The following is a 26,050-nucleotide window of genomic DNA, read 5'->3' as shown; positions in this document are numbered from 1 at the left end:
ACCAGTGTTTGTGTAATCTTTACTTAAGGATTTTTAATATATATATACATATATATATATATATATATATGTATACAAAGGGTACTGATAGTAGCGCTAGTTCCTATATGGATTCTGTAAACATCACAGTCCTTTGATGAATTGGTTAGTGTTCTACTATAATCCCGTTGTCACGGTGGCTGCTCTCAGTTCTCCAAAAGGATCGTTGTTGTGCGGTCCCAAAATTTGTGAAAATACAAGAGGTGAGAACGAGCACCTTATAGTATAGTATGTTTTATAATTGAATGCACACTTATGTTAAATTACAAAGCGTACCGTGTGTGCCGAATAAACAGGCATATAATGATGTGTTCCTGGTCCGCAATTATACGTTCCTTTTTAGTGTAGAACTTCCGTCCGGGTTTAGGATGGTTAATACAGCCACAACATTTATGAAAGTAGAAGAGGTGAGATCAAGCGTTTTATAGTGTAGTAACTTATACCATCAGCCGCACACTTATAATAATTTACAAAGCGTACCGTGTGTGCCTAATAAATAGGCATATATTGATGTATCCTTGGTCAACACCCTCACGTCCCTTTATAATGTGGCACAATTAATTCACTCCAGGTAGGATTATAAATGGGGAGAAAAAGATGCTTGCATAGTGTAGTATATTAAAAAGTTTTTTAATTACACACATATAACACAAAAAAAACCACAATTACAATTTAAAGATGATTTGAAAGCTTATCTGTTTGATATAGCAGTCCCAGATAGCGGGGGTCACCACAGCCTCAACGCGTTTTGTCCCTACTGCCTCTGCTGCTGGACTTCGTCAGGAGGATATTTGCAATACAAGTGGAGAGTATTCAAACATATATACCTTGTCTAATTAATCCCTCTTGCCCATAAATGGCACATCCGGTTTTCGGAGGTCCGGTCGCCATTTTGGATCTTACTGCGCATGCGCGGCACTCGTGAATATCGCGGGACTTCCCACTGTATATGCAGAGCCTAGATCTCTGCTTGGTGTAACTCCAGTGGAGTCTCGGTACCATTGACTTAGAAGTCTCCCTGTTCCCCTATGCTTATGTATAGGAAAAAACGTCTCCGGAAAGTTGGCCATTTTGTTGTAGATTCACACAAGCGGTGGCCATTTTTCTATAGTTTCTGTGCAGATCTTGCAACATGTAAAGATGATTACAGGGTATATTTAAACGGATACTGTAGCAGATTATCTGACCCTAAAGACTAAACTTTTACAATAAATACAATCATTAATAGAATAACATCAAAAATAAATCAATAAATATACAAATATTTGAATAATATATAATAAATTATCTATAAAATACATATATAAAAAACTTTTTAGCATTACCCAGATGATGGAATAAAAAATAGAATAATGTGACTTAAAATATTAGTATGAAAAATAATAAAACAACCAGTCAGAAATTACCCAATAAGCAACAATACGTGCTAGAAAGATGGAGGTAAAAGTGCAGATAATTCACAAAAAGGGGGTGATTTCGTACATTTCATTTAATCCGTGGGGAACCATGGTATTAAGGGTAAAAATCCAAAACATCTCCCTTTGAGATATCTTCTTTTCCCTATCACCTCCTCTTTCACTAAGGTATACATTTTCTATTGCTTTAAATTTTAGTCCTGTTGGATCGGCATTATGATACTTGCTAAAATGTTTCGGTATGGAATGGTTATCAGTTTTGTTTTTAATGCCCCTCACATGCTCTTGTATTCTTAGTTTAATGTTCCTTTTAGTTCTACCAACATATTTAAGGTGACATGGGCATTCAATCATGTATATTACCCATATTGTCATACAGTTCATAAGACTTTTAATTTTATAAGATACCGTTTTGTCAAAATTCCAAATAGTACTATTATTATTATCGGCAAATTTGCATACATTGCAGCTGTTGCACTTGAAAAAGCCTTTACTTCTCTGTATCCATTGTTGAGGTTTTTCTTCCAATGCTTTTAGACTACTAGGAGCCAGATGATTTTTTAAATTTTTTGCTTTTCTAAAAGCCATTCTTGGTCTATCTTGGAGCACTTTGCTCAAAACTCCACCAGTTTTCAATATATCCCAATGTTTGTTAAAAATGCTTTTTATTTATTTCTCTCTATGGTTATATTGTGTTACAAAAATCACTTCATTTTTTCTTTGCTCACGAGTTTTGTATGTGAGTAAATCTTTTCTTTCAAGAGTTTTCACTTTATTAACAGCTGCTTGTATAGTGTCCTCTGGGTATTCTCTGTCTTGGAATCTTCCCGAATATACTTCCAGTTGTTCATTGAATACCAAGTCCGAACTACAGTTTCTTCGTACACGGCAGAACTGTGAAAACGGAATGTTGGTTTTCCAGCTTTTTACATGGCCACTATAGAAGTGTACATAACTGTTAGTGTCCACTTTTTTAATAAAATTACGACTAATAATTCCATGGTCATCACTTCCTAAAATTAAATCCAGATATTCAATCTCTGTGTTACTAAACTTATATGTAAAGGACAAATTAAAATCGTTAACTTTAAGATACTCCATAAAAGACATAAAATCCTCTTCCGTACCTTTCCAAATTATTAAAATGTCGTCAATATATCTAGCTTATAAAATTAGGTGATCTTTAAAAGGATGATTTCCATATATATACTTATGCTCCCAGCTTCCCATATGGGGATTGGCAAAGCTTGGGGCAAAAACAGTCCCCATAGCCGTGCCCTCTATCTGGATGTAAAAGGTATCTAGAAACTTAAAATAATTATGACTCAATATAAAATCAATTAAGTGACATATAAAATCTTTATGTTGCATATTCAGTGTTTCATCCTGGTCCAGAAATTCACGACAGCTGGAAATTCCCTTTGCATGTGGGATGGAAGTATATAATGACTGGACATCAATTGTTGCCCATTTGTATGTATCAATCCATTGGATTTCATTCAAAATCTGAAGAATAGATGTGGTATCCTTCACAAAGGATCTTAAAGTGCTAACATAATTGTTAAGGAATTTTTCCACATATTCAGAGCATCCTGACGTGAGGGAATCTATACCTGCCACAATCGGGCGCCCTGGGGGATTTACCAAACTCTTGTGGATCTTAGGTAGGAACAGGGATTGGATGATTTATTCTGGAATATAGAAAAACTTCTAAGTAAAGAAATACGTACCTGGTGGGATATAACGATATTAGAACAATATGTGGCAGTGGGACGTATCCCTAGGGGACTTAGAATGATAAAAAAAAACACCTTTGGTTTGAATAATGAACATTTTCTAAAGGAATGGGAAAATATATTGCATGATAGCTCTATGAAATTGATGCAATTAATCATCAAAGAGAAAAAAAGTGAACTTCAGGTAATTGAGAAAGAAATTAAACAGAAAGAGGTCATTCTAGAACCCAAAAAGAATTATGAGGATTTTAAATCCAGCCTCACAGTTCTCAATAAGAAACTTGCCAGAATAGAATCTAAGGTCACCCACATTAAGGAGAAGAAATTCTGGTAGAGATAAGGCAGATTATTAATCTAAGAAAGTCTTTGATTGGAGTAAAATACACAATCCAATCCAAAAACAAATAATTTTAATAGAAAAACATACAAAACTAAAAACGAGCATGAATGGAGCATAGTACCTCCTAAACCCAGATTCTCTAAACCAATGATAAGGAAGCCATTAATGCTTCCACAAAATAACAGATACTCAGCTCTAAATAGATTAGAATCCGAAGGTGATAGTGATAACTACACACCTGATTTCAGTCCACACCCTCGGGATCGGTACAACAAGTACCTTTTCAAGGAAGAAACTACAAGAGCATCCCCTATAAAAAGAAGAGCCAGAGAAGACGAGGCACTAGAGGAGGAAGAAAGGTACTCAAAGAGAAGAAACCTGTAATCACTAACCAGTCCATTAAAAAACAAGGCATTTTTAATCTTTCAGAACATAAATTGACAGATATGGAGGCATCAGTTTTAAGAAAAGGATTTTCATTTGCCCCCACAGCAAGAAATAACAATTTTCAGTTGTTCATAGACTTGAATAAATTTACTAGAAACTTAACTCTGAAAAGACACTTCCTCAAAAAAGATACTGGAATCATTAAAAATTATGAAGAGAAGTCCAAATCGGGTCTTAAACCACCGTCTAAGTTCTATCCTTTAGAATCAAAGAGCACTGAAATAGAGACTTTCTATGACTTAGTCAAGAGAGATCTCTGTGCTTTAGACACTAAACCTCCCAAAAAATGTAACCTGACTAATTTGGAAAGGAGGCACTTAAGAAATTAAAGAACAATGAACAACTTATATTCAAACAAGCAGACAAAGGAGGGGGCCTTGTCATACTTAATCGGAATGATTATGTTAAAGAAGCCTCTCGACTGTTGGATGATCAGAAATCATATAAGAAAATAGAACGTGACCCTACCCCTATTTTTGTAGAGGAACTTCGGATGATACTAATTGGAGCCCTACATAGGGAAATATTAACCAAGAGTGAATATCAGTTTTTAATTTAAAATAATCCAGTGATTCCTATGTTCTATTACCTACCTAAGATCCACAAGAGTTTGGTAAATCCCCCAGGGCGCCCGATTGTGGCAGGTATAGATTCCCTCACGTCAGGATGCTCTGAATATGTGGAAAAATTCCTTAACAATTATGTTAGCACTTTAAGATCCTTTGTGAAGGATACCACATCTATTCTTCAGATTTTGAATGAAATCCAATGGATTGACACGTACAAATGGGCAACAATTGACATCCAGTCATTATATACTTCCATCCCACATGCAAAGGGAATTTCCAGCTGTTGTGAATTTCTGGACCAGGATGAAACACTGAATACGCAACATAAAGATTTTATATGTCACTTAATTGATTTTATATTGAGTCATAATTATTTTAAGTTTCTAGATACCTTTTACATCCAGATAGAGGGCACGGCTATGGGGACTGTTTTTGCCCCAAGCTTCGCCAATCTCCATATGGGAAGCTGGGAGCATAAGTATATATATGGAAATCATCCTTTAAAAGATCACCTAATTTTATACGCTAGATATATAGACGACATTTTAATAATTTGGAAAGGTACGGAAGAGGATTTTATGTCTTTTATGGAGTATCTTAAAGTTAACGATTTTAATTTGTCCTTTACATATAAGTTTAGTAACACAGAGATTGAATATCTGGATTTAATTTTAGGAAGTGATGACCATGGAATTATTAGTCGTAATTTTATTTAAAAAGTGGACACTAACAGTTATGTACACTTCAATAGTGGTCATGTAAAAAGCTGGAAAACCAACATTCCGTTTTCACAGTTCTGCCGTGTACGAAGAAACTGTAGTTCGGACTTGGTATTCAATTAACAACTGGAAGTATATTCGGGAAGATTCCGAGACAGAGAATACCCAGAGGACACTATACAAGCAGCTGTTAATAAAGTGAAAACTCTTGAAAGAAAAGATTTACTCACATACAAAACTCGTGAGCAAAGAAAAAATGAAGTGATTTTTGTAACACAATATAACCATAGAGAGAAAGAAATAAGAAGCATTTTTAACAAACATTGGGATATATTGAAAACTGATGGAGTTTTGAGCAAAGTGCTCGAAGATAGACCAAGAATGGCTTTTAGAAAAGCAAAAAATTTAAAAAATCATCTGGCTCCTTGTAGTCTAAAAGCATTGGAAGAAAAACCTCAACAATGGATACAGAGAAGTAAAGGCTTTTTCAAGTGCAACAGCTGCAATGTATGCAAATTTGCCGATAATAATAATAGTACTATTTGGAATTTTGACAAAACGGTATCTTATAAAATTAAAAGTCTTATGAACTGTATGACAATATGGGTAATATACATGATTGAATGCCCATGTCACCTTAAATATGTTGGTAGAACTAAAAGGAACATTAAACTAAGAATACAAGAGCATGTGAGGGGCATTAAAAACAAAACTGATAACCATTCCATACCGAAACATTTTAGCAAGTATCATAATGCCGATCCAACAGGACTAAAATTTAAAGCAATAGAAAATGTATACCTTAGTGAAAGAGGAGGTGATAGGGAAAAGAAGATATCTCAAAGGGAGATGTTTTGGATTTTTACCCTTAATACCATGGTTCCCCACGGATTAAATGAAATGTACAAAATCACCCCATTTTTGTGAATTCCCTGCACTTTTACCTCCATCTTTCTAGCACGTATTGTTGCTTATTGGGTAATTTCTGACTGGTTGTTTTATTATTTTTCATACTAATATTTTAAGTCACATTATTCTATTTTTTATTCCATCATCTGGGTAATGCTAAAAAGTTTTTTATATATGTATTTTATAGATAATTTATTATATATTATTCAAATATTTGTATATTTATTGATTTATTTTTGATGTTATTCTATTAATGATTGTATTTATTGTAAAAGTTTAGTCTTTAGGGTCAGATAATCTGCTACAGTATCCGTTTAAATATACCCTGTAATCATCTTTACATGTTGCAAGATCTGCACAGAAACTATAGAAAAATGGCCACCGCTTGTGTGAATCTACAACAAAATGGCCGACTTTCCGGAGACGTTTTTTCCTATACATAAGCATAGGGGAACAGGGAGACTTCTAAGTCAATGGACTCTCGTGCTGACATCTCGCGGGTGGCTTATAACACTATCCCGCGATTGCGCGAGGTACCGAGACTCCACTGGAGTTACACCAAGCAGAGATCTAGGCTCTGCATATACAGCGGGAAGTCCCGCGATATTCACGAGTGCCGCGCATGCGCAGTAAGATCCAAAATGGCGACCGGACCTCCGAAAACTGGATGTGCCATTTATGGGCAAGAGGGATTAATTAGACAAGGTATATATGTTTGAATACTCTCCACTTGTATTGCAAATATCCTCCTGACGAAGTCCAGCAGCAGAGGCAGTAGGGATGAAACGCGTTGAGGCTGTGGTGACCCCCGCTATCTGGGACTGCTATATCAAACAGATAAGCTTTCAAATCATCTTTAAATTGTAATTGTGTTTTTTTTTGTGTTATATGTGTGTAATTAAAAAACTTTTTAATATACTACACTATGCAAGCATCTTTTTCTCCCCATTTATAATCCCACCTGGAGTGAATTAATTGTGCCACATTATAAAGGGACGTGAGGGTGTTGACCAAGGATACATCAATATATGCCTAATTATTAGGCACACACGGTACGCTTTGTAAATTATTATAAGTGTGCGGCTGATGGTATAAGTTACTACACTATAAAACGCTTGATCTCACCTCTTCTACTTTCATAAATGTTGTGGCTGTATTAACCATCCTAAACCCGGAGGGAAGTTCTACACTAAAAAGGAACGTATAATTGCGGACCAGTAACACATCATTATATGCCTGTTTATTCGGCACACACGGTACACTTTGTAATTTAACATAAGTGTGCATTCAATTATAAAACTTACTATACTATAAGGCGCTCGTACTCACCTCTTGTATTTTCATATATATATATATATATATATATATATATATACACACACCAATCCAAGTCAGCAGACACTCCATATTCATAAAACATCTGGTCCCGGTGCCTGAGCCCATATTAATCATACAACCTCCAAAAAGAACGGCACTCATAGGACACGATCATTGATGCAAATCATATGTGTATCCACTTGTTTTGCATCATAGTGAGCGGCACACGTAATGCATTCAAAAAAACAACTTGCCCGGTGCTCCTCCTCAATATAACATATAGGACAGTAATGGACGGCACTCAAGGTCTCACATTAGTCGAATAAAGTACACCCAGTACACCCATATATCTATATATCTATATATATATATATATATATATATATATGACAGGGCATATGGGAGAGAGAGGTATGGGTAATGGGGGACATTAACATAATTGTAATTGTGATGCCTTCGTTTTTCTGAAGATATCAAATTCAAATAAAGATTACTGTGTTCTCTACAGGAAATAAATACTCGTATGCATCTATGATCAATACTGCATCCTTTTGATTACTTTGTGAAACCTTACATATCTAGAAAGATACTTCATAACTGTCTGAAATTCAGTAGAGAGTCCCAGCAGACATTCAACCTTGCAACATAAAGACGCTATTGGTAGCATTAAACATTAATTCTCCTAATACAGACTCTGATACAGCAAATGTAATTTTAATCTACTTTATTTTTATTTTTTATTTTCATCACAGATATTCTGTATATCAAAAATATTGAAAAAATATTTTGCTAGGCTATTATTAATGGTTGATATACCATTTTAACTTATATCTATGACTTTTTATTACTAGATACTAGGGATGTGCAGGCTCGGATAGGTTCGAGTTTGCATGCCGAGTTCGGATTTTTCCCTCCAAAAAAACGGAACTCAGAAAGAGGCAAAACGTCATCTTGCATGGACGAACATCATCATTCCTGGACTGTCCAGGAATGATGATGTTTGTCCATGCAAGATGACGTTTTGCCTCTGAGTTTTTTTGGAGGGAAAAATCCGAACCCGGCGTGCAAACTCGAACCTATCAGAGCCTGCATATCCCTACTAGATACCTATTTTAACATAGTTCCTCTAGTGTGCCACTTATCCTGTTTCTTTTTGGTTTTGGTTTTATTTATGTGTTAGGCTGCACCCCTTTCAACAGTATTAAATATGAACACCGCTATCACTTATATAACTTAAATTAAGAAGAGATAATAATAATAAAAAATAAAAATAACATAAAACAAACTAGTTAGCATTTAAATAAATTACAAAAAATTGGGAGGAGGAACCACTTGATACCAACAAAGAAAACACCAGTATTAAGCAACAATATTTATAGATAATATCTTTGCAGGATATCCCAATACCTTTTGAAGGATCCATAATAAAATTCCTTAACTCACTGAGCTGCAAAGGAAATCCTTGGTGTTTTTAGGCACAAAGCTAGTCAGAAAATAACGGAGCAAATATAAGACTGTCAAGTTAGGTGTGTAAATTTGAAATTAACTGTCCAGTCATTTTAGATAAAAAATACTTTTGGACATACTGTTCTAATTGTTTGTCCCCCACTCATGAAACCATCCAAGTAGGTGTCTCCAAACATTGCATGCATTCGTCCCTCGGTCCACGCGTGTAGCTGCTTTGACAAAAGAGACTATATTATTTTTCTGAGTGCTAAATTCAAACTTTTGGCTCTAAGGCATTGCAGTGAATGAGGTAAAACCTTATACTTTGTCCTTGATTTTAACAGAGCATGTTTTCAAAGCTTGTATGTAGCATAGTGTAATATGTACCGAATGAGTGCCCCAATATACTTCAATAACATCATACCAGCTTTAACATATTCAATTGTTTTTTGGGCACCTGCCAAAACTATTCAATTGTTGTTCCTATCATGGGTGACTGCCGCAGACGCCCATTATATCTGCTCGCTCCCTCTTGAAGTGACGAGCAGAAATGTGCGAAAGTCCAGTTTTTGAATTCCCAAACTGCATTGTCAGCAGTACACCCAATAGTTTAGACGTGTTTAGCCACTTTACATGTCTAATCTTGGTGCATGTGGGCACGGCATGCACGAAAACTAATGGGCGCCCAAAACAATTGAATATCGCTCCCAGATCTCTCATCACTTTAGATGGGAGATATGGAGAAAAAAAATATAATTGAATTTCCCCCTTAATCTCTGCAGTCAATGTTGGAACTGATGCATTATAGAAAGTGTGTTTACTGGTACATTCACTTACAGAATACAGACTATCATCATTAAAATGTATGACATTAACAAACTAACAATAGAAAAATGCTAAACACAGTATGATATGAGAATAATGTGTCCAATTCAGGCACTGGAGTAAAGTTGCCAATGTAGTTACCACTTTAAACCGAAGGACTACGATGACTCCAATATGATAATAAAAAGGTGGAAACTTCTGATAATAACTTAGCCAACAATTCTGGGAAGATCCTCTCTGCCATAAATCAAATTGGCCACACACATGGGTTGCCAGATCAGATAAAATCCAGTTGGTTCACTTGCAGTCAGAATAAGCATGGCCAGCCAATAGGGGTCTTCCTCCAACCTTAGTTTTTGCCCTGCCTGATAATGATCACTTTTAATAGGAATAATCTCAATGTTAAACTTCAGAAATGTAAACCAAGCAATTCGTTAGTGCAGAGTTCTTGGTATGGGTGATAGGGGTCTGCTGAGTCCCTAGAAACATTTTAGACAGTTGGTCTTCATACTGGACTAAATCATGGAAAAACATAGCTACAGTATTTTGACACAGAATAAACTATCATCTATTTTGTGTTCTATATTTTAATATAAAATTCTTTTTTACAGCCTATAACACTGCTTATGGAATCATCTGATGCCATGAATCTAGCCTGTCTAACAGCAGGCTATTACCGACTCTTGGTTGATTCAAGACGTTCAATTTTTAATGTGGCAAATAAAAATACAGCAAATCGAGAAGCAGGTACTTATTTTTTCCTTTAAAAGAGTATACGTTCGCTGTTTTGTTAAGTGAATAGTAACATACTGTATAATGCTTCATATGTGTTAACCGTAATTATTATTTTTTTCCTTCAGGAAATGAAATTCGAACTAAACTTAACTATCATGATTGTGATTGGAATTATTTACCAAAATCAACCATCTTTGCTTTTGAAGAAAATCAGGAAGTGCAACAAATATATACAGACTTGAAACAACGAAATGTAGATGTTTCAGATAGTCCGCTATGTCACAAAGACCGTCAGAGTTTGTACATAGAGTCTACATTTAATTCAGGAGAACTTGATCAGCAGCTAACCAAACAGTGTGACCATATAGATTTAGAAAATAGCCTCAGCGTGAGCCAGCCATCATTGGTATCTTATTCTGGACTGGACCACTCTAGCACAGCACAAGACTCTCCCAGGAGTGCAAAGGTTTCTTTTATATTTGGCAATCACAACCTGGATCCCATAAACCCACAGACACTTGGCTATGAAAGACTGATGGATGAAAGCCCTGACATGTTAGACAAACAAAATGTACTTTACTTAAACAATGCCAATGACATTAAAGACTTAGACTTGACATCAGATGCTGAGAGCATCCACTTTGCTGCTAATGCAGTTTATGCAAATATATCTGAGAGTAAAATGTTTGGAAATGCAGAAGGAATTGAAGAACCTTTATTGCATGATATTTGTTATTCTGAAACAACAGATGATGTTGAGGATGAGGATGAGGCGAGCTGTGAAGAAGATGTTATAGTGCCGGAGGATAATAGAAAAGATATTCTTAGCATGTCAGGATCCAGTGATGATATCATTGATCTGACGTCACTTCCACCACCGGAAGGGGACGACAATGAAGATGATTTCTTGTTGCATTCTTTGAATATGGCTATTGCTGCTCCTCCTCCTGGATTCAGAGACAGCTCTGACGAAGAGGACTGTCAAAGTCAGTCTGCTTCTGCTGTCAGCATGTCTAATGATGACATCCCTGTGTCTCTTATTGATGCCGTTCCAACGAGTGCAGATGAAAAATGTGAAACAACCCTAGAAGATGCAGTAGTTTCAAATCTTCAAGCAATGCAAGATTTGGCTGTCTCAGAAGAAAGCCAAGCTGATGACACCTCAGGTTCTTTCTCCATTGTGACATTTATTCATTAGCGTACAACACCCATCATATCATCCCTTTGATCCATCATATTTTTTTGTATTTGTGTTACAATCCTTCATATCCAAACCATCTTTTATTTTAACCATTGGACCTGGCGTTCATTTTATGTTTTTGACTTTTCATATAAACGTGAATGTTTTTGAAAAAGTGAAAAAGGTATGGTTACACACTGTGTAGCTCATATCAAAAATATTACCGTAATAAAGTGCAACATTCATTAACATCCTTCTTTCTTTTGTGGCACACAGGTGTAACAATGCTAAGGGCCTACAGTCCTGAGTCTTCCTCAGATTCTGGCAATGAAACCAACTCCTCAGAAATGACAGAGAGCTCAGAATTAGCTTCAGCACAGAAACAAACAGAACACCCAGCCCGTGCAATGTTGCAGAGCAGCGATGGTCACCAGATTCTTATGGCAGAACAGACTGAAATTTCTTTAGCTAAGAACCAAATTGGATGTATGTCTGTAAAATGTGCAACTTCTTTAACAAATCGACAGGCCGTGGAACTTCAATCAAAAGCTGTGCCTTCAAAACAAATGCTTCATTCTGATAATATAGAAATGGAGCCGGAAACCATGGAGACGAAATCTGTCAGCGACTACTTTAACAAAACACAAATGGAATCTTTGGTGTATGCTTGCAAAAGGAAACATAAGCCTGATACAGAAATAAAAACACATTTTGATGTAAATGTAACAGTCAAAAAGCAAGTAGGTAAACGGACAGAAAATGATGGTGAATTAAAAGCAAAATTTGAAACCCTTCCTTCAAAGGACTGTCAACACCTAAGTAATTTTAATTTGGAAAGAACTTCTTTTCGTAAAGACAATCAAAGATGGTATAACACCACTGAGAAGGGAGCAATAGAGAAAGTACCAGCAGGGACAGTGTATGTTAAGACATTGCCAAGGCTATCCGGGTTAGGAAAAATTGAGACGGATAGCAAGGACGATGTACACACTGAAAATGCTCTTTCTGAACAAGAGGATATTTTTATTTCCAATGCAGTTTTCGTTTCTTCTTCCAAAGAAATTGGTGACTCTGAAGTTGATAATACAGCTGCAGAACATATATCTAAGCTAGCAGACACAGAACAGAGCATAAATAGGATTTGTGAGTACCACATCGCCAAGAACATGTCATCGTTTCAAAGCGAAGGACATTTTTCTCTTCAAAGTTCTCAGTGTTCTTCAGTGGATGCAGGCTGTAGTACTGGTAGCAGTTCATGTGCGACCCCTGTTGAGTCTCCACTGTGTACTTCTGATGTTAAAAATATTCTCTCTGATGCATCAGTAAAGAGTGTGAGCTATTTAAGCTCAGATGAAAGACAGACTATGCTTACAAATCATGGGGCATCATATCCAGAACTGCATCAACAAGGCGACACTGCTTGTCACAGGATGAGTGTACCTGTTGCACATACGTCAGTGAATGCAGACCCCTTGTTTGGAACCTTGAGAGATGGATGTCATCGGATTTCTAAGATTAAAGAAACCACAGGTACATCACTAATTGTTTTCATATCAGAGTTTTTATTACGGTAAGAAGAAATTATCTTTATGAACCGTTACACATACTTTTTAGAATTTCACCACTTATTTATTGCATGTAAATATGTCAAAGGTAAAAACTGTAAAATATTCTATGTTTTTATTGTGTCTTTTTTTTTATTTAAAAGACCTACAATAAATTTTATACAACAATTAATTCAAGTACTACTCACTAGTTTATGCTAATGCAGGCATCTGCCTGTATATACTAGTTATTTGTAAATCTGCAAGTTGAAGGCTGGCCTGCTCACTGCTGTTACATCCACAGCCAGAGCCATCATCATTAGTATCTAGCCTTGCCCCTACTCAATGCTGGGTGCAAAAGATTTGCCTAAAACAGGCGTCCCATCTCTGTCCGTACACTGCGAATGTACATGGAAGTCCACCTACATGCACACCACACTCCCATGATAGAGTCGGCAAGTATGTCCTAACCCTGTTGCTACTTAATCATGTTAACGTATATAGTATGCTCTTAGCTATTCAGTTACCTTACTAAATACATCTGCAAATGGCTCCTAGGCCTAACTAGTAGTTTTGTGAGATCCCTAGCTACATTTTTACATGTATTGCCCAATGATGAATAATGGGAATTTTACAGGGACGGTGAACAAGTTTACAATCTATATAAGCAGAGTTTTTTTCTTAATTATTATTTTATTTCTTGCTAATTATTGCTACCTACATTGATGTACTTGACATGGATTATCCTCAATATATGAAAACAGCGGACACTCTTATCTACACAGTTGGGGTAAATTTACTAAGAAGTGATATTGCTGTCTTTTTGAAACTCCTGCACATCGCCGGCAAATAAAAGCATCAAACTACTGATTTTTCTATTTAGGTGTTTTGGTGCCAATTTGTTTTACGGCAATTTTTGGGTGGTTTTTCTTCTGGTTTTCACCGAAACTGCCAAAAAGCTGCTGCAAAACCAGGTCAGGAATCATATACTTATAATGAGGAAGATGTTTGAATGATGGACAGATAACATTGATAATTCTCTTACGAGGGAAATACTATTTTATTATATATTAGAGGGGAAATTTTTGTTTAATTTTATTAAAAGAACAATATTATTTATTAATTATAATAAATGGGCAACATTAATTAATTGTCAACTGGTGTTTAAAAATGTTTTTTTTTATTACTGGGCAGAATATATTATTTTAAGGTTGGGTACGGGGTGTCGGCACTCAGGATCCCGGCGGTCATAATCCCGATGCCGGCATCTTGACAGGGTTAGGTTACCGACACTTGTCGGTCAGTATCCTAACCCTTCCTCCCTGGGGGCCTAAACCTAACCCCCCCAGTGCCTAAACCTAACCTCCCCCTCCCAGCACCCGAAACCTAACCTTCCCCTCTTAGTGTATAACCCTGCCGGTGCCGGGATTCACACAGGTGTCCGACATTCTAAGCATCGGCATCCCGACTGTCGGGATTTAGACTGGATCCAATTATTTTTTGATGTGGGCAACATTTATAGAATAAATAAAATTGCTCTTGGTAAAATTAAACAATATTTTTCCCACTATAAAATAGTGTTTCCTGTCATAAGAAAAGTATCAGTGTTATCTGCCCCCTTATCAATACATAATGATTGCCATCATAAATGTATTGTGAATTATCATCACCTTCTGATTTCCCATATGACAGCATGCTTTTTGAGCTCTTTTGTCTATTATTACTACCACCTCATTTTTTTCGTCGGGTTTGTCGGTAGGTTTGCAGCAGTTTCTAAACCTGCCAATTAGCAATTTTGGGATTTCTATGCTCTATTGTATTCTAAAGTCTGGATTCTTTGTGGTTGTTTGGCAGTTTGGGCTTTAGAGGTCTATTTACTAAGCCTTGGATGGAGATAAAGGGGACGTAGATAAAGGTCCAGCTAACCAGCTCCTAACTGTCATTGGCAGTTAGGCGCTGATTGGCTGGTACTTTATCTCCATCCAAGGCTTAGTAAATAGACCCCTTTGTATTTTAGCAGTATGTGGGCCTGATTCAGACCCGGTCGCAAGTGCTGAACGCTCGCAACCGGGTCGATGGTGGCCCACAGCGCATGCGCACGACAGAGCCAGCTCCGTCGTGCGCATGTGCGAGACCCGGCTAGCAACGGGCAATCCGTCGCTCTGGGTCTCACACCAAAGGGGGTGAGCTGTCGATATTGAGTGACAGCTCGCCCCATTTGGTGGGCGGGCCAGGGGGGGTGGCTGCCCAAATGGAGGCGTTCCCGAGGGAACGCTTGCCGTTTGGGGGTGGCCCCACTGACATCACGAGTGATGCCAGTGGAGAGCTTCTGGCTCTGTTAGAGCCGAAAGCTCTCTGGGGCTTGCGATGAACGAGACCCTACCACAAGCCTGATGGTTGCGATGGTCTTGACCATCGCGACCATCATCATGGCCACTCGCTATAGCTGTGGGTGGTCACCCACAGCTATGCGAGCGGCCAGTAGGCCGCACAGAAAAAAAAAATAACGCCCAGATTCAGAGCGAGCTCTCTTTCAGAGCGTCCGGCTCTGAATCAGGGTCTGTAATCCTTCTGGTGATAAACTGCCATAAAACCGCCAAATTGCAAAACTGACAATTACAGTACTAAATATGCCCCTTGGGGACTAATTAGTGACTGACATCATTATACACTGATTCTATTTGAGATATTTGATAATTTTATTGAACAATTAATTCTTATTTATATAACTTAGAGATAAATATGTACACCTAATTTTGCCTATAAAGTGGTACTCCAAATGTGGTTTGAACATCAACAATTGCTATGTGCACTTGTGCATAGAAAACTGCCTGTTCATTATATGTAGACAGCATGGAGCAGATGAGATTCACAGCAATGAAATGCAGGTAGACATCACAATGAGTGTTCAATAATTTTCACAGGTCCACATATTGTATATGATAGAATAGTAAAAAATAGTTATATAGACTGAGGCTTCATCGTATCCATATGTAAGTCAGAGCCAGGTTTCGGTGTATTTTGTATACTGAGATAAAATAAAGATGTTTCTGTAATAATCTTTTTTTAAAATATTAGGCTGTTGTTACATAAGCTTTGTAAAACAGAGGGCCTGATTCAGACCCGGACACTATGCTGCGCTCGCTCGCATTGAGCGATTTTTCGCAATCTGCGCATGCGTATGAGTCGCAATGCGCGTGAGCGAACCAGTCATTGCGATGGGAAAGTGCTCACCTGTAGCCCGCAGTCGGGCCGCTATTTTGAGTCACAGATAGTGCCGTTTGTGGGTGGTAACAGGAGAAGGTGCTTGTAAACAGGGGTGTGGATGTGCGAACGCAGGCGTGCCCGACCGTCAGAACGGCGTTTAATGGGTGTGCATAATTAGCAAAGTAGCGTCATTACACACGTGACTGGGTTGTATTTTAGCCTTTTCCCACCAATGTTGTGGTGGGAAAAGGCTACCACAAGCACTGCGAGCAGCTCCAATGGCTCTCGATGTTCCCGATTAGTCCTACAACTGCCGGAGATGACGTGTGTTACGAGTGGCAAAGGGGCATCTTTATACAGGTGCGAGCACATAGTGCGGCCGCTCGCTATTACTTAGTGGGCGGCTTTACGCGACACAGTGCAAGCACATGATTTAAATAGCCGGCCCCTTTTAGCCAGCAAGCGGACGCAAATAGCGTCCGGGTCTGAATCAGGCCCACAGTCTTTCTCCAGCCAGAGAAGAATGGCATTTAGAAACTAAAGTATTGACTTTGGGCCTGATTCAGCAAGGATCGCTATTGCGATAACGCAAGCAGACAGCCGATTGTTGCTTTCTGGGCATGCGTATGCATCACAGTGTGTGCGAAGGTCTCACTGCGATCAGACTGCAATCACAGTCACTACCAGACCCATCGCTTAGTGATTGACAGGAATTGACCGTTTGGGGTGGTGACGGGGTGGTCGGGGAAACTCAGGTGTGCGAATGCATTTGAATGTCGGTGCGTTTGAACGCTGTTACAGGGGCGTGCATAAATTAGCCACTGCGATGCCTTATTCAGGTTGGGCTTTCCCGGCCTGCGATGAGGTTGGCAATTTCTGAGTAAGGTCAGACCTTGTGCAAGTGTTAGGCTGCGACGGCATTGCGATAGAAATCATTAGCATATTTTCGCAGTGAGACTGAGTGTGTAATCGCAGCTGCGATTGCAATAGTGATCCTTGCTGAATCAGGCACTTAAAGGGAAAAGGAGCATTTCAGGACATTCTAGCTTCTAAAAATCATGCAATGCTTCAGTGGCTCAGAGCTCTAGGGGGAGATGTACTAAGGGTATGCAGTTTTGAGACCGGCGGACACATGCCCGCCGGTCTCAATACCATCAGCATAATTCCGGCAAGGGATTTAACATAGGCATCGAAATGCGGACGCCTATGTTAATCACAAAGCCGGGACCCCAACAGGACGCCGTACCGATCATCCAACGCCGGGGGTAAGTATGTATGTAGCCTGGGATGGGAGGGCATGGTTTAGGGCTCCCCGGGGAGACTTAGGGTTAGGTACCAACCCAGGGAGGGTTAAGGTTAGGCTAGGGGAAGGAGGGGTTAGGTTTAGGCACTAGGGGGGAGGTTATGGTTACGCATCCCCCCTGCCCCCAGGAGGGTTAGGTTTAGGGTGCGGGGAGGGAGGGGTTAGGTTTAGGCACTTACAAGGGAGGGTTAGGGTTAGGCACTAAGGGGGGAGGTTAGGGTTAGGTACCCCTAAAGGAGGGTTAGGGTTGGGGGGGGAGAGGGTTAGGAATACTTGACTTACCTCCACTGTTGGGATCTTGTGCATAGGGCTGCCGGTGTCGGGCTAACATCCGGCGGTCAAACATACCCATTCCGTACTAAGCCTTGGAAAGTGATAAAGTGGAGAGAGTACCAGCCAATCAGCTCCTAACTGTCACTTTACACACTGTGTTTGAAAAATGACAGCTAGGAGCTGATTGGTTGATAGTTTATCTTTCTCCACTTTATCACTCTCCAAGGCTTAGTACATCTGCTCCCTAGTGTGGCAAGGAAACTGAGTATAATAGTATGGCTACAGAATGCCAGGCTTTTCTGGCTGAAAACACGCAATGGTGACAATACCCTAAATTGTGAGCAGATTTGAAAAAAAAAAAGTATATATTTTTTTTTTGGGGGGGGGGGGCAGAAATATTAATTATCATATGTTTATGTAAATATGTATTTATTTTACTATTAGTGTATGTTTGATTTTGTGCATGGTACTGTTATATATATTTATTTTTCTGAATTGCAAGACCCAGCGTGATCCTTCAAATACTAAAGGGTCTATTTATTAAGCTAATTTACCCCATTCATTTCATGCACATGCATGACCCAAGGACACAAACTGGTTTTACTATATTCTAGGACAGCTGCTTTTCAAAACACCTGTCACTGCATGAGAACAGTGGTAAATAGCCCAATAATATAATAAATACTTTATTTGCTGATAATAGATGTTAGTTTTTGGGGCAAAACAGCAGAAATTAATAAATATGCTCCTTAGTATAACTTAGTTTCATATTGTACATCAAACAATTATGTAGTGGCAGAGTTCTTCTTTAACAGCACCAATCAAAAGTCAGCACAAAGCAATTTTTGATTAATAGTCTAATGTAATTTTTTTTACAGAAATGCTTAACAAATATCTCTGTTTTTCTACTACCCCTAGTGTAGCTTTGACAGAGCCTGCTAAAGGACGAAGAGATGGCATGACTGAAGCTACTATTAAACACTTGAAAGGTGACCCCACTGCATTATCCTACATTTGCTCAGAATCAAATGTGCCAACTCAGAATCAAGACTCTCTCTATTTTCACCAACGGAACCAGGTCTGTTCTGCAGATATAAGTTCACAGTCACACCAATATGACATGTCGGGTGGAAGCCTAAAGATGCCACATAACAGAAAAGTACTGAGACGCAGCAGCAGTGTCATAACAAGATCCTCAGGCATGGAGGCAACTGACAAGAAAATTTCTTCAATAAGCCTGTGCTTGGATGGAATAGAGACAGAATCCTCCCGATCTGAAAAAAGATTTGAGCTTCCACTGGGGAAAAAATTATCAAAAAGTTGCTCCCATAGTTCTGTGACCTCGATCAGTGAAAGTAAGGATAGTAGACGGTCTGCTACTGCTGGTTCTATACAAAAGGTACAAAAACAATCTAGGTCTCTGCCTTTGTTGAAGCTAGATGCAAGTAACTGGAAATGCAGAGGGCCCTTTAGTTATTGCTTCCAAAACAGGGGAAATAATGGTGATGAAGAAGAGGATGAGTGTGAAGAGATGTACAATGGGAATAACAATGAAAAGAAAGAATTATCGTGCTTGTACTTACCACAGTCACCAGTGGAAGTGCAAAAAGGAGATCAGGTTTCACCGACACAGAGCGGAAGTAAAGATATAGAATCTCCCCGAGCCACTATAGTAATAGCTACAAAATCTCCTGAAGATGATCAGGCTGCCGGGCAAATGGCGTTGAATGTCCAGAATATGGAGTTTGATGAAAAGATTGCCAGAATAAATGCACTAAAAGAAAAAGTTTATGCAATACCTGATGGATTTCATGCTGCTCAAAGAGATGCTAATGAGTTACTTTGCCTAATACGATCAAATCACAGTGGTAAGATGGACGATGCAGGGTTAGTCACCTACGACCAGGAGCTGTCGCAGTATAAACAACGTTTGTCTGTGGAATCAAGACAGCTAGGAAGTGCCTGCAGGAAAATGGCCGCCACAGACAAGGATCCAGAAGAAATGCTGTCAGCTATGACTTCAAGCTTTCAAATTCTCTGTTGTTTAACAGAAGCTTGCATGCGATTAGTCAAAGCTGTGAACTCTGAAACACAGCAACAAGAAGTTGTAGCAAAAATAGATGAGGTGGTATTGAACTACATTTGTTTGTTGAGGGCCGCAGAGACCACATCAGTGAAGATGTTCAATGATCCTAGTGTTAAACTTATGGCTCGACATTCTAGTACTATGGCTGCCGTTGTAAGCACACTAACACGTTCTCTTAAAATGCTTTTGAACAAATAAAGTAAGATAGTCATGTCATAAACCACCTTAACAAAGCCATACATAAACATTTGACATGTGTATAGACCAATGTAAATTGCATAACCTACTTCTTAACTTCCAAAACTCATTTTGTTCCTCCTTTTGACACAGAACCTAGAGAATATCAAAAATGCTGATGTAATGCATCCTCCTGTAAGCACTAAGCATTCAGGAACCTAATGAAGTGATTACTTATCTTGCATTATCTGCAGGCACATTATGGTAACATTTATCCCTTGCTGCATCTTCCACCTCTCCTCTCAGACCAGTCATGCTAGAGATAGGAAATTGAATCATACTGTAAATAGACAGTATTTAATATTTTAAATTATAATTTTTAATCTCTGCAAATAATTAAATATGTTTCAATTTAAAGAAGGTATTATGATTTACTAGAGTGTGTGTTTATATATATATATATATATATATATAATCACGCACACACAATAAAATTATTTTTTTTGTTCATGCTGTGTATTTGTTGTCATTTACTTATGATAAGGATATAAGCACAATATCAGTAGTGTGCTTATTGATACTGTTTATTCTAATTTAAAAAAATGTGTATTTCAAATGCCAAACATCAGAGGAAAATAGAGTACATGGTTTTAGAACTGATATTAAAAACACACCTCATAAGTGATTTGTAGATACTCTATGTTGGAGAGAACTGTCGGGCTTGGTACAAGGGGGAAGGCCAAGTGAGGATACATTCCAATGCACTTCTTGCTTCATGATATCTCACTGTTGGCACCTATGGCCATACTCCTGATAAATGGCATACCTAATTTAATTAAAACATTAAGTTTATTGGTTTAATAAAGTGGGTATGGCAACAGATGACTTGGTGAGATTTACTGTATTAATATTATATTTAGCGATATATAGGCAGGGAGGAAGTATATTACTAAATAGAATATGCTGGAGCTATATAAATACATGTTAATAAATACTATAATACGATGCAAACATAAGCATAGTTTCACTAATGGTGGAAAATTTTCTGTTTCTGGATGTTCTGTAGATTTGGAAGTCAACAATTAATTTTACTTATTAATTTCCATGAGGGAAAGCAGATGGTTGCAATCCCCTGAGATCACTTTTTCTGTATTGCTTGATACCCACAACCATGGTTTTAATATAATACACTCCATATTTAAAAATAAAATGTCAATAATTAATAATTCAAATAGAAAATAGATAAAAACAATAATGGAACAGAATGCATCCCATAGTACCCTTCAAGTACTGTATGTCTATTCTGCCTTCCCATTAATTAGTGCCTGGTAATGGCATAACAGTTTTTATTTTATATAGCATTGTCGCTTAGAGGGTAAACAACTAGGATCCACTGATCCAAGCAAGTGATTAAGGACGAGGGATTATCAAAGAGTCAACAGTACTTTTATATCTTTATGCTATTTTCCTATTTTGCATAGACATAACGAACAGTGTGAATACTTAGAATGCTAACAGCTTCAATCTTTCTCAAACCTATACTAAACTACTGTCATATATGATAACTTTTGAATGTCAACCTTATAGTTGCAGTTATCCTTAAAATCTGGACGTGCCTTGAGGACCGATTTGGGATCCACTGTTCTAGGTAACATACTCTCCCTCTTCAGTCTCCATTTTGGTGTAGCCTCCTTTGCATGTGTTAGCTTCATACATGATTCAATCACAAACTGATTGTACATTGCTTAGCAGGGGTGTATTTCCCTATTGGCCAGTATGGCATTCGCCAGGGGCGCCAGCCGGTTGGGGGCGCTGGCACCACCCGGCAGTGCCACCTGCGGCCAGCAGTAGTGGAACCCCCCCTAACTGACCAAATTGCTTTCTTAGAGACGGAGACACCGGCCACAGGCCACCCACCATAATCAGAGGGTGCTGTCCGGCCAATGCCTGTTTAGCTGTCAGCGCTTCCTTGTCATACCACCTGACGCGGAAGCACTGACAGCTGAACCGGCAGGGTCCGGGCAGCGTGCCTGTGCTGCATTTAAAGACCTTTCAGAGGGAGCATGTCATCATGGGAGAAGGTGGATCATGGCCGCCCAGCAGCCTGACACCTAGGGGGAGGTCCAAGCAGCAGAGCTCACACGTGTATGTGTGTAAGTATGCTCTGTGTGTGTATTTGTAAATATGCTTTGTGAATGCTATATGTGTTGTACTGAATGTTGTGTGTGTGTGTGTATGATCAGTGTTTATGTGTATGTATATATATATATATATATATATATATGTGTGTGTGTGTGTGGTTTTCCTCCTTATTAATACTTGCCTCCGCCACTATAAGGTGCTTGTCCTTGTCCCCCTCTATTATATATATATATATATATATATATACACATATATATAGAAACCTCCCACTAAAAATCCTGCATTCGCCACTGGCCAGGTCTGTCAAGTCTGATCTCTCAGTCATAAGCATCATTGCTGGACAGCGAGGGAGGTGAGGGGGGACAGGGCGATTGACACTCCTACAGCCATTACGGTGTCTGTTTACTAACTGCCAATGGGGTGGGGGGCGCCAGGCCCCTATTTTGCCAAGGGCGCTCAGACCTCTAGATACACCCCTGTTGCTTAGTACTACTATTGGATACATGTTTGCAATGGACTATGTGAATTGTAGTTCAATGCCATGATCATTGCCTAGAGTGCTGTCGTATCACTACAGTCTTCTTTTCTCCCACTAGAACAGCATGTTACAAATATACAGTACATAATCTAAAAAAATTTACCCTGTGATTTATTGAAGTTCGTGCAAAATATATTTTTGGTGTCACAATGCACATATAATTCTTCAGCAAAGCACCCTTGTGTATGAACCTTAACCTCTAAACTCTTTAGGGGACCCATCAGATCAATGGAGAGTGGTTAAGTAACATGGACCTTTTATTTCACTTTCTTTTGTTTCAAATTAGGCTTTATTATAATGAACAATATATTGGCCATAAGCCATATATATATTTTAGTGTTTTTTAAAATCAATTTTCCAAATAACTTTTCACTATGTTCTCTTTACATTTCTGTAACAATTGTTCATTAACATATTAATCTAATGGTGTTGACAAACAAGGCCGGATTACAGGCCACATGTGCCTGGGGCAGAATATGTTCAAGGTCCTATATTTAGAAGGGGAGGAGCTGTGACAGGTACTGTGTGTGTGTGGCCAGAGTCACTACAGTGTGTACACTGCTCCCATCTTGCCCACCTCATTAACCTCTCCCTCTCATCAGGCACTGTTCCTTCTGCATTCAAGCATGCCCTTGTCTCCCCCATTCTTAAAAAACCTACCCTTGATCCTAACCTTCTTTCTAACTACCGACCCATCTCTCTCCTCCCTTTTGCCTCCAAACTCCTTGAGCGGATTGTCTACAAACGCCTTACCACTTTTCTTTCCTCCCACTCCCTCCTTGATCCTTTTCAGTCCGGCTTCCGTTCTCTCCACTCCACTGAAACTGCCCTTACGAAAGTCAGCAACGACCTCCTTGCTGCCAAATCCAAGGGCCACTACTCTCTTCTCATTCTCCTTGATCTCTCTGCTGCTTTTGACACTGTGGACCACCCTCTCCTGCTGCATATCCTTCACTCCCTTAGTCTACGTGACACTGCCCTCTCCTGGCTTTCATCCTACCTCTCTGACCGATCTTTCTCAGTTTCCTCTCATGACTCCTCTTCCCCCCCCACATCCGCTTACAGTAGGTGTTCCTCAAGGTTCTGTTCTTGGACCTCTTCTATTCTCCCTCTATACTTCCTCTCTAGGTGAACTCATCAGCTCTTTTGACTTCCATTATCATCTCTATGCTGATGATACTCAAATCTACATTTCCTCCCCTGATCTCTCCCCCTCTCTTCTGACTTGTATCTCCAACTGTCTCTCTGCCATCTCTTCCTGGATGTCCCAGCGATTTCTTAAACTTAATATGTCTAAGACAGAGCTGATCATCTTCCCACCCTCCCACATAACCTCATTTCCCACTATTTCTTTATCAATGCCCATAGTAGTAGTGCCCCTTAAACAATGCCCCCAGTAGTAGTGCCCCTTATGCAATGCCCCCGGTAGCTCTGCCCATTTAAGCAGTTCCCCCTTAAGTAGTGCCGCTTTATGCAATGTACCCTGCAGCTGTGCCCAATATGCAATGCCCCCTGTATTATAGCCCATCATGCAATGCCTCCTGTATTAGACCCCCATATACTGTGCCCCCAGTAGTGCCCTTACACAGTGGCCCCAGTAGCGCCCCTTATGCAGTGCCCCTTATACAGTACCCCAGTAGCGCCCCATATGCAATGCCCCTTATATAGTACCCCCAGTAGCACCCCTTATACAATACCCCCAGGAGCTCCCCTTATGCAGTGTCCCCAGACAGTAATGCCCCTTATGCTGTGCCCCCAGTAGTACCCTTATACTGTGCCCCCTATACACTATCCCCAGTAGTGCCAATATGCAGTGGCCCCAGTAACGCTGCTTATGCTGTGCCCCCACCCCTGTGCAGTACTACTTACCTTCCTTTACGAAGTCCAGGCTGGCTTGTCCGGGTGGCGGGCACACACCTCCTTCATCTCCTTCCCAGAATGGAAAGGTATATTTCCCCTTCAGCCGGCGTGCCGCGTGCCTGATGACGTCACCGCGGCCAGTGGCCAGCGTCCAGAGCCACACACAGGCAAAGAGAGATGCTCTGTGCCTGTGTGTGGCTCTGAACGTCGGCCGCGCCGCAGTGAGAGACTTAACTGACCCGCAGCGGCGGCTGCAGGGCCAGTCAATTTGGGGTCGGCAGGGGGTGTGTGGGTGTAGGGGCAGCGGACGGGTCTGTGGATGGGGTGCGGCCCGCATGTATGTGTGTTGCTCTTTTTGGTGTCACCCTCTTGAAGGGTGACACCCGATGCGGGCTGCACCCCCCGCACCCTCCTAGTGGTGCCACTGCTTTCATGCCAGCTGATTACTTCGCCCCACTCCCGCCTCCAAGATTTGCCCGCACTGCTCCCCACCTCTGGAACTCTCTCCCACTCCCCATCAGACTCTCCACCTCTTTGCAATCCTTCACACGGGCTCTCAAGACCCATTACTTCATCAAAGCCTTCCAGCTGTCATTCTAACTCTCTGATACATACACCTTCCTCCCCATCTGTGTCACCCCTGTTTGTCTTCCCCTCCCCTTTTAGAATGTAAGCTCTTATGAGCAGGGCCCTCTAACCTCTTGTACTTCTCCCTACTTTAGTTTCATCTACTTCTTACCACCAGGACACCTAACACATGGCTGCTTACGCTCTGTTGCTTATCTGGGTGTTATGGTCACTAATGTAGCAATATATATAATCCATGTCCTGGTCCTGTATTGTATTGTTCTGTAAGTCGCTTGTCTACATCTTGTTTATGTGCTTTGTAAGGCGCTGCAGAACATTTGTGGCGCCATATAAATAAATGACAATAATAATAATACACCCCATACACTATCAGACCCACTGATACTTATTATTTATGTCTGACTGTGTGACCAGTTAGGCAGCTGCTCTTCTTGCTGATATGATGATTGGCTTATTTTTATGTGGTACATGGAGCTGTAGCTCCATCAGCCCCGTTAATTAATCTGGCCCTGCTGAAAAAAATTTTTTAGACTGTGTAGCAGAAACAAGGCTCACAATGCTGGTAACTTAACTTTATCTTTATCTGTAACTTTTAACTTTGTATGGTTTTTGTTTTTCATGTCAGTCTCGATCACATCAATCAAGTGATGATAAT

At 39.5% G+C, this 26,050-nt stretch overlaps 1 protein-coding gene across 1 annotated transcript in view; it reads left to right on the top strand.

Moving 5' to 3' along the window:
- FRMPD4 (FERM and PDZ domain containing 4) overlaps nt 1–20,705 on the top strand; it is a 487,596-nt gene extending 466,891 nt beyond the window's left edge. Inside the window, exons 14-17 of the mRNA XM_088481199.1 lie at nt 10,374–10,509; nt 10,623–11,663; nt 11,954–13,207; nt 18,928–20,705. Coding sequence (XP_088337325.1) covers nt 10,374–10,509; nt 10,623–11,663; nt 11,954–13,207; nt 18,928–20,288 — 3,792 coding nt within the window. The 3' untranslated portion in view covers nt 20,289–20,705. The remainder of the gene's footprint in view (nt 1–10,373; nt 10,510–10,622; nt 11,664–11,953; nt 13,208–18,927) is intronic.
- Nucleotides 20,706–26,050: the final 5,345 nt, after the last annotated feature.

This window comes from Taudactylus pleione, unplaced genomic scaffold (assembly GCF_031769625.1).
Source record: "Taudactylus pleione unplaced genomic scaffold, aTauple2 ptg000265l, whole genome shotgun sequence".
Classification (NCBI taxonomy): domain Eukaryota; kingdom Metazoa; phylum Chordata; class Amphibia; order Anura; family Myobatrachidae; genus Taudactylus; species Taudactylus pleione.
Note: the sequence above shows the minus strand (reverse complement) of the source record. Positions and strands in the feature narration are given on the sequence as shown.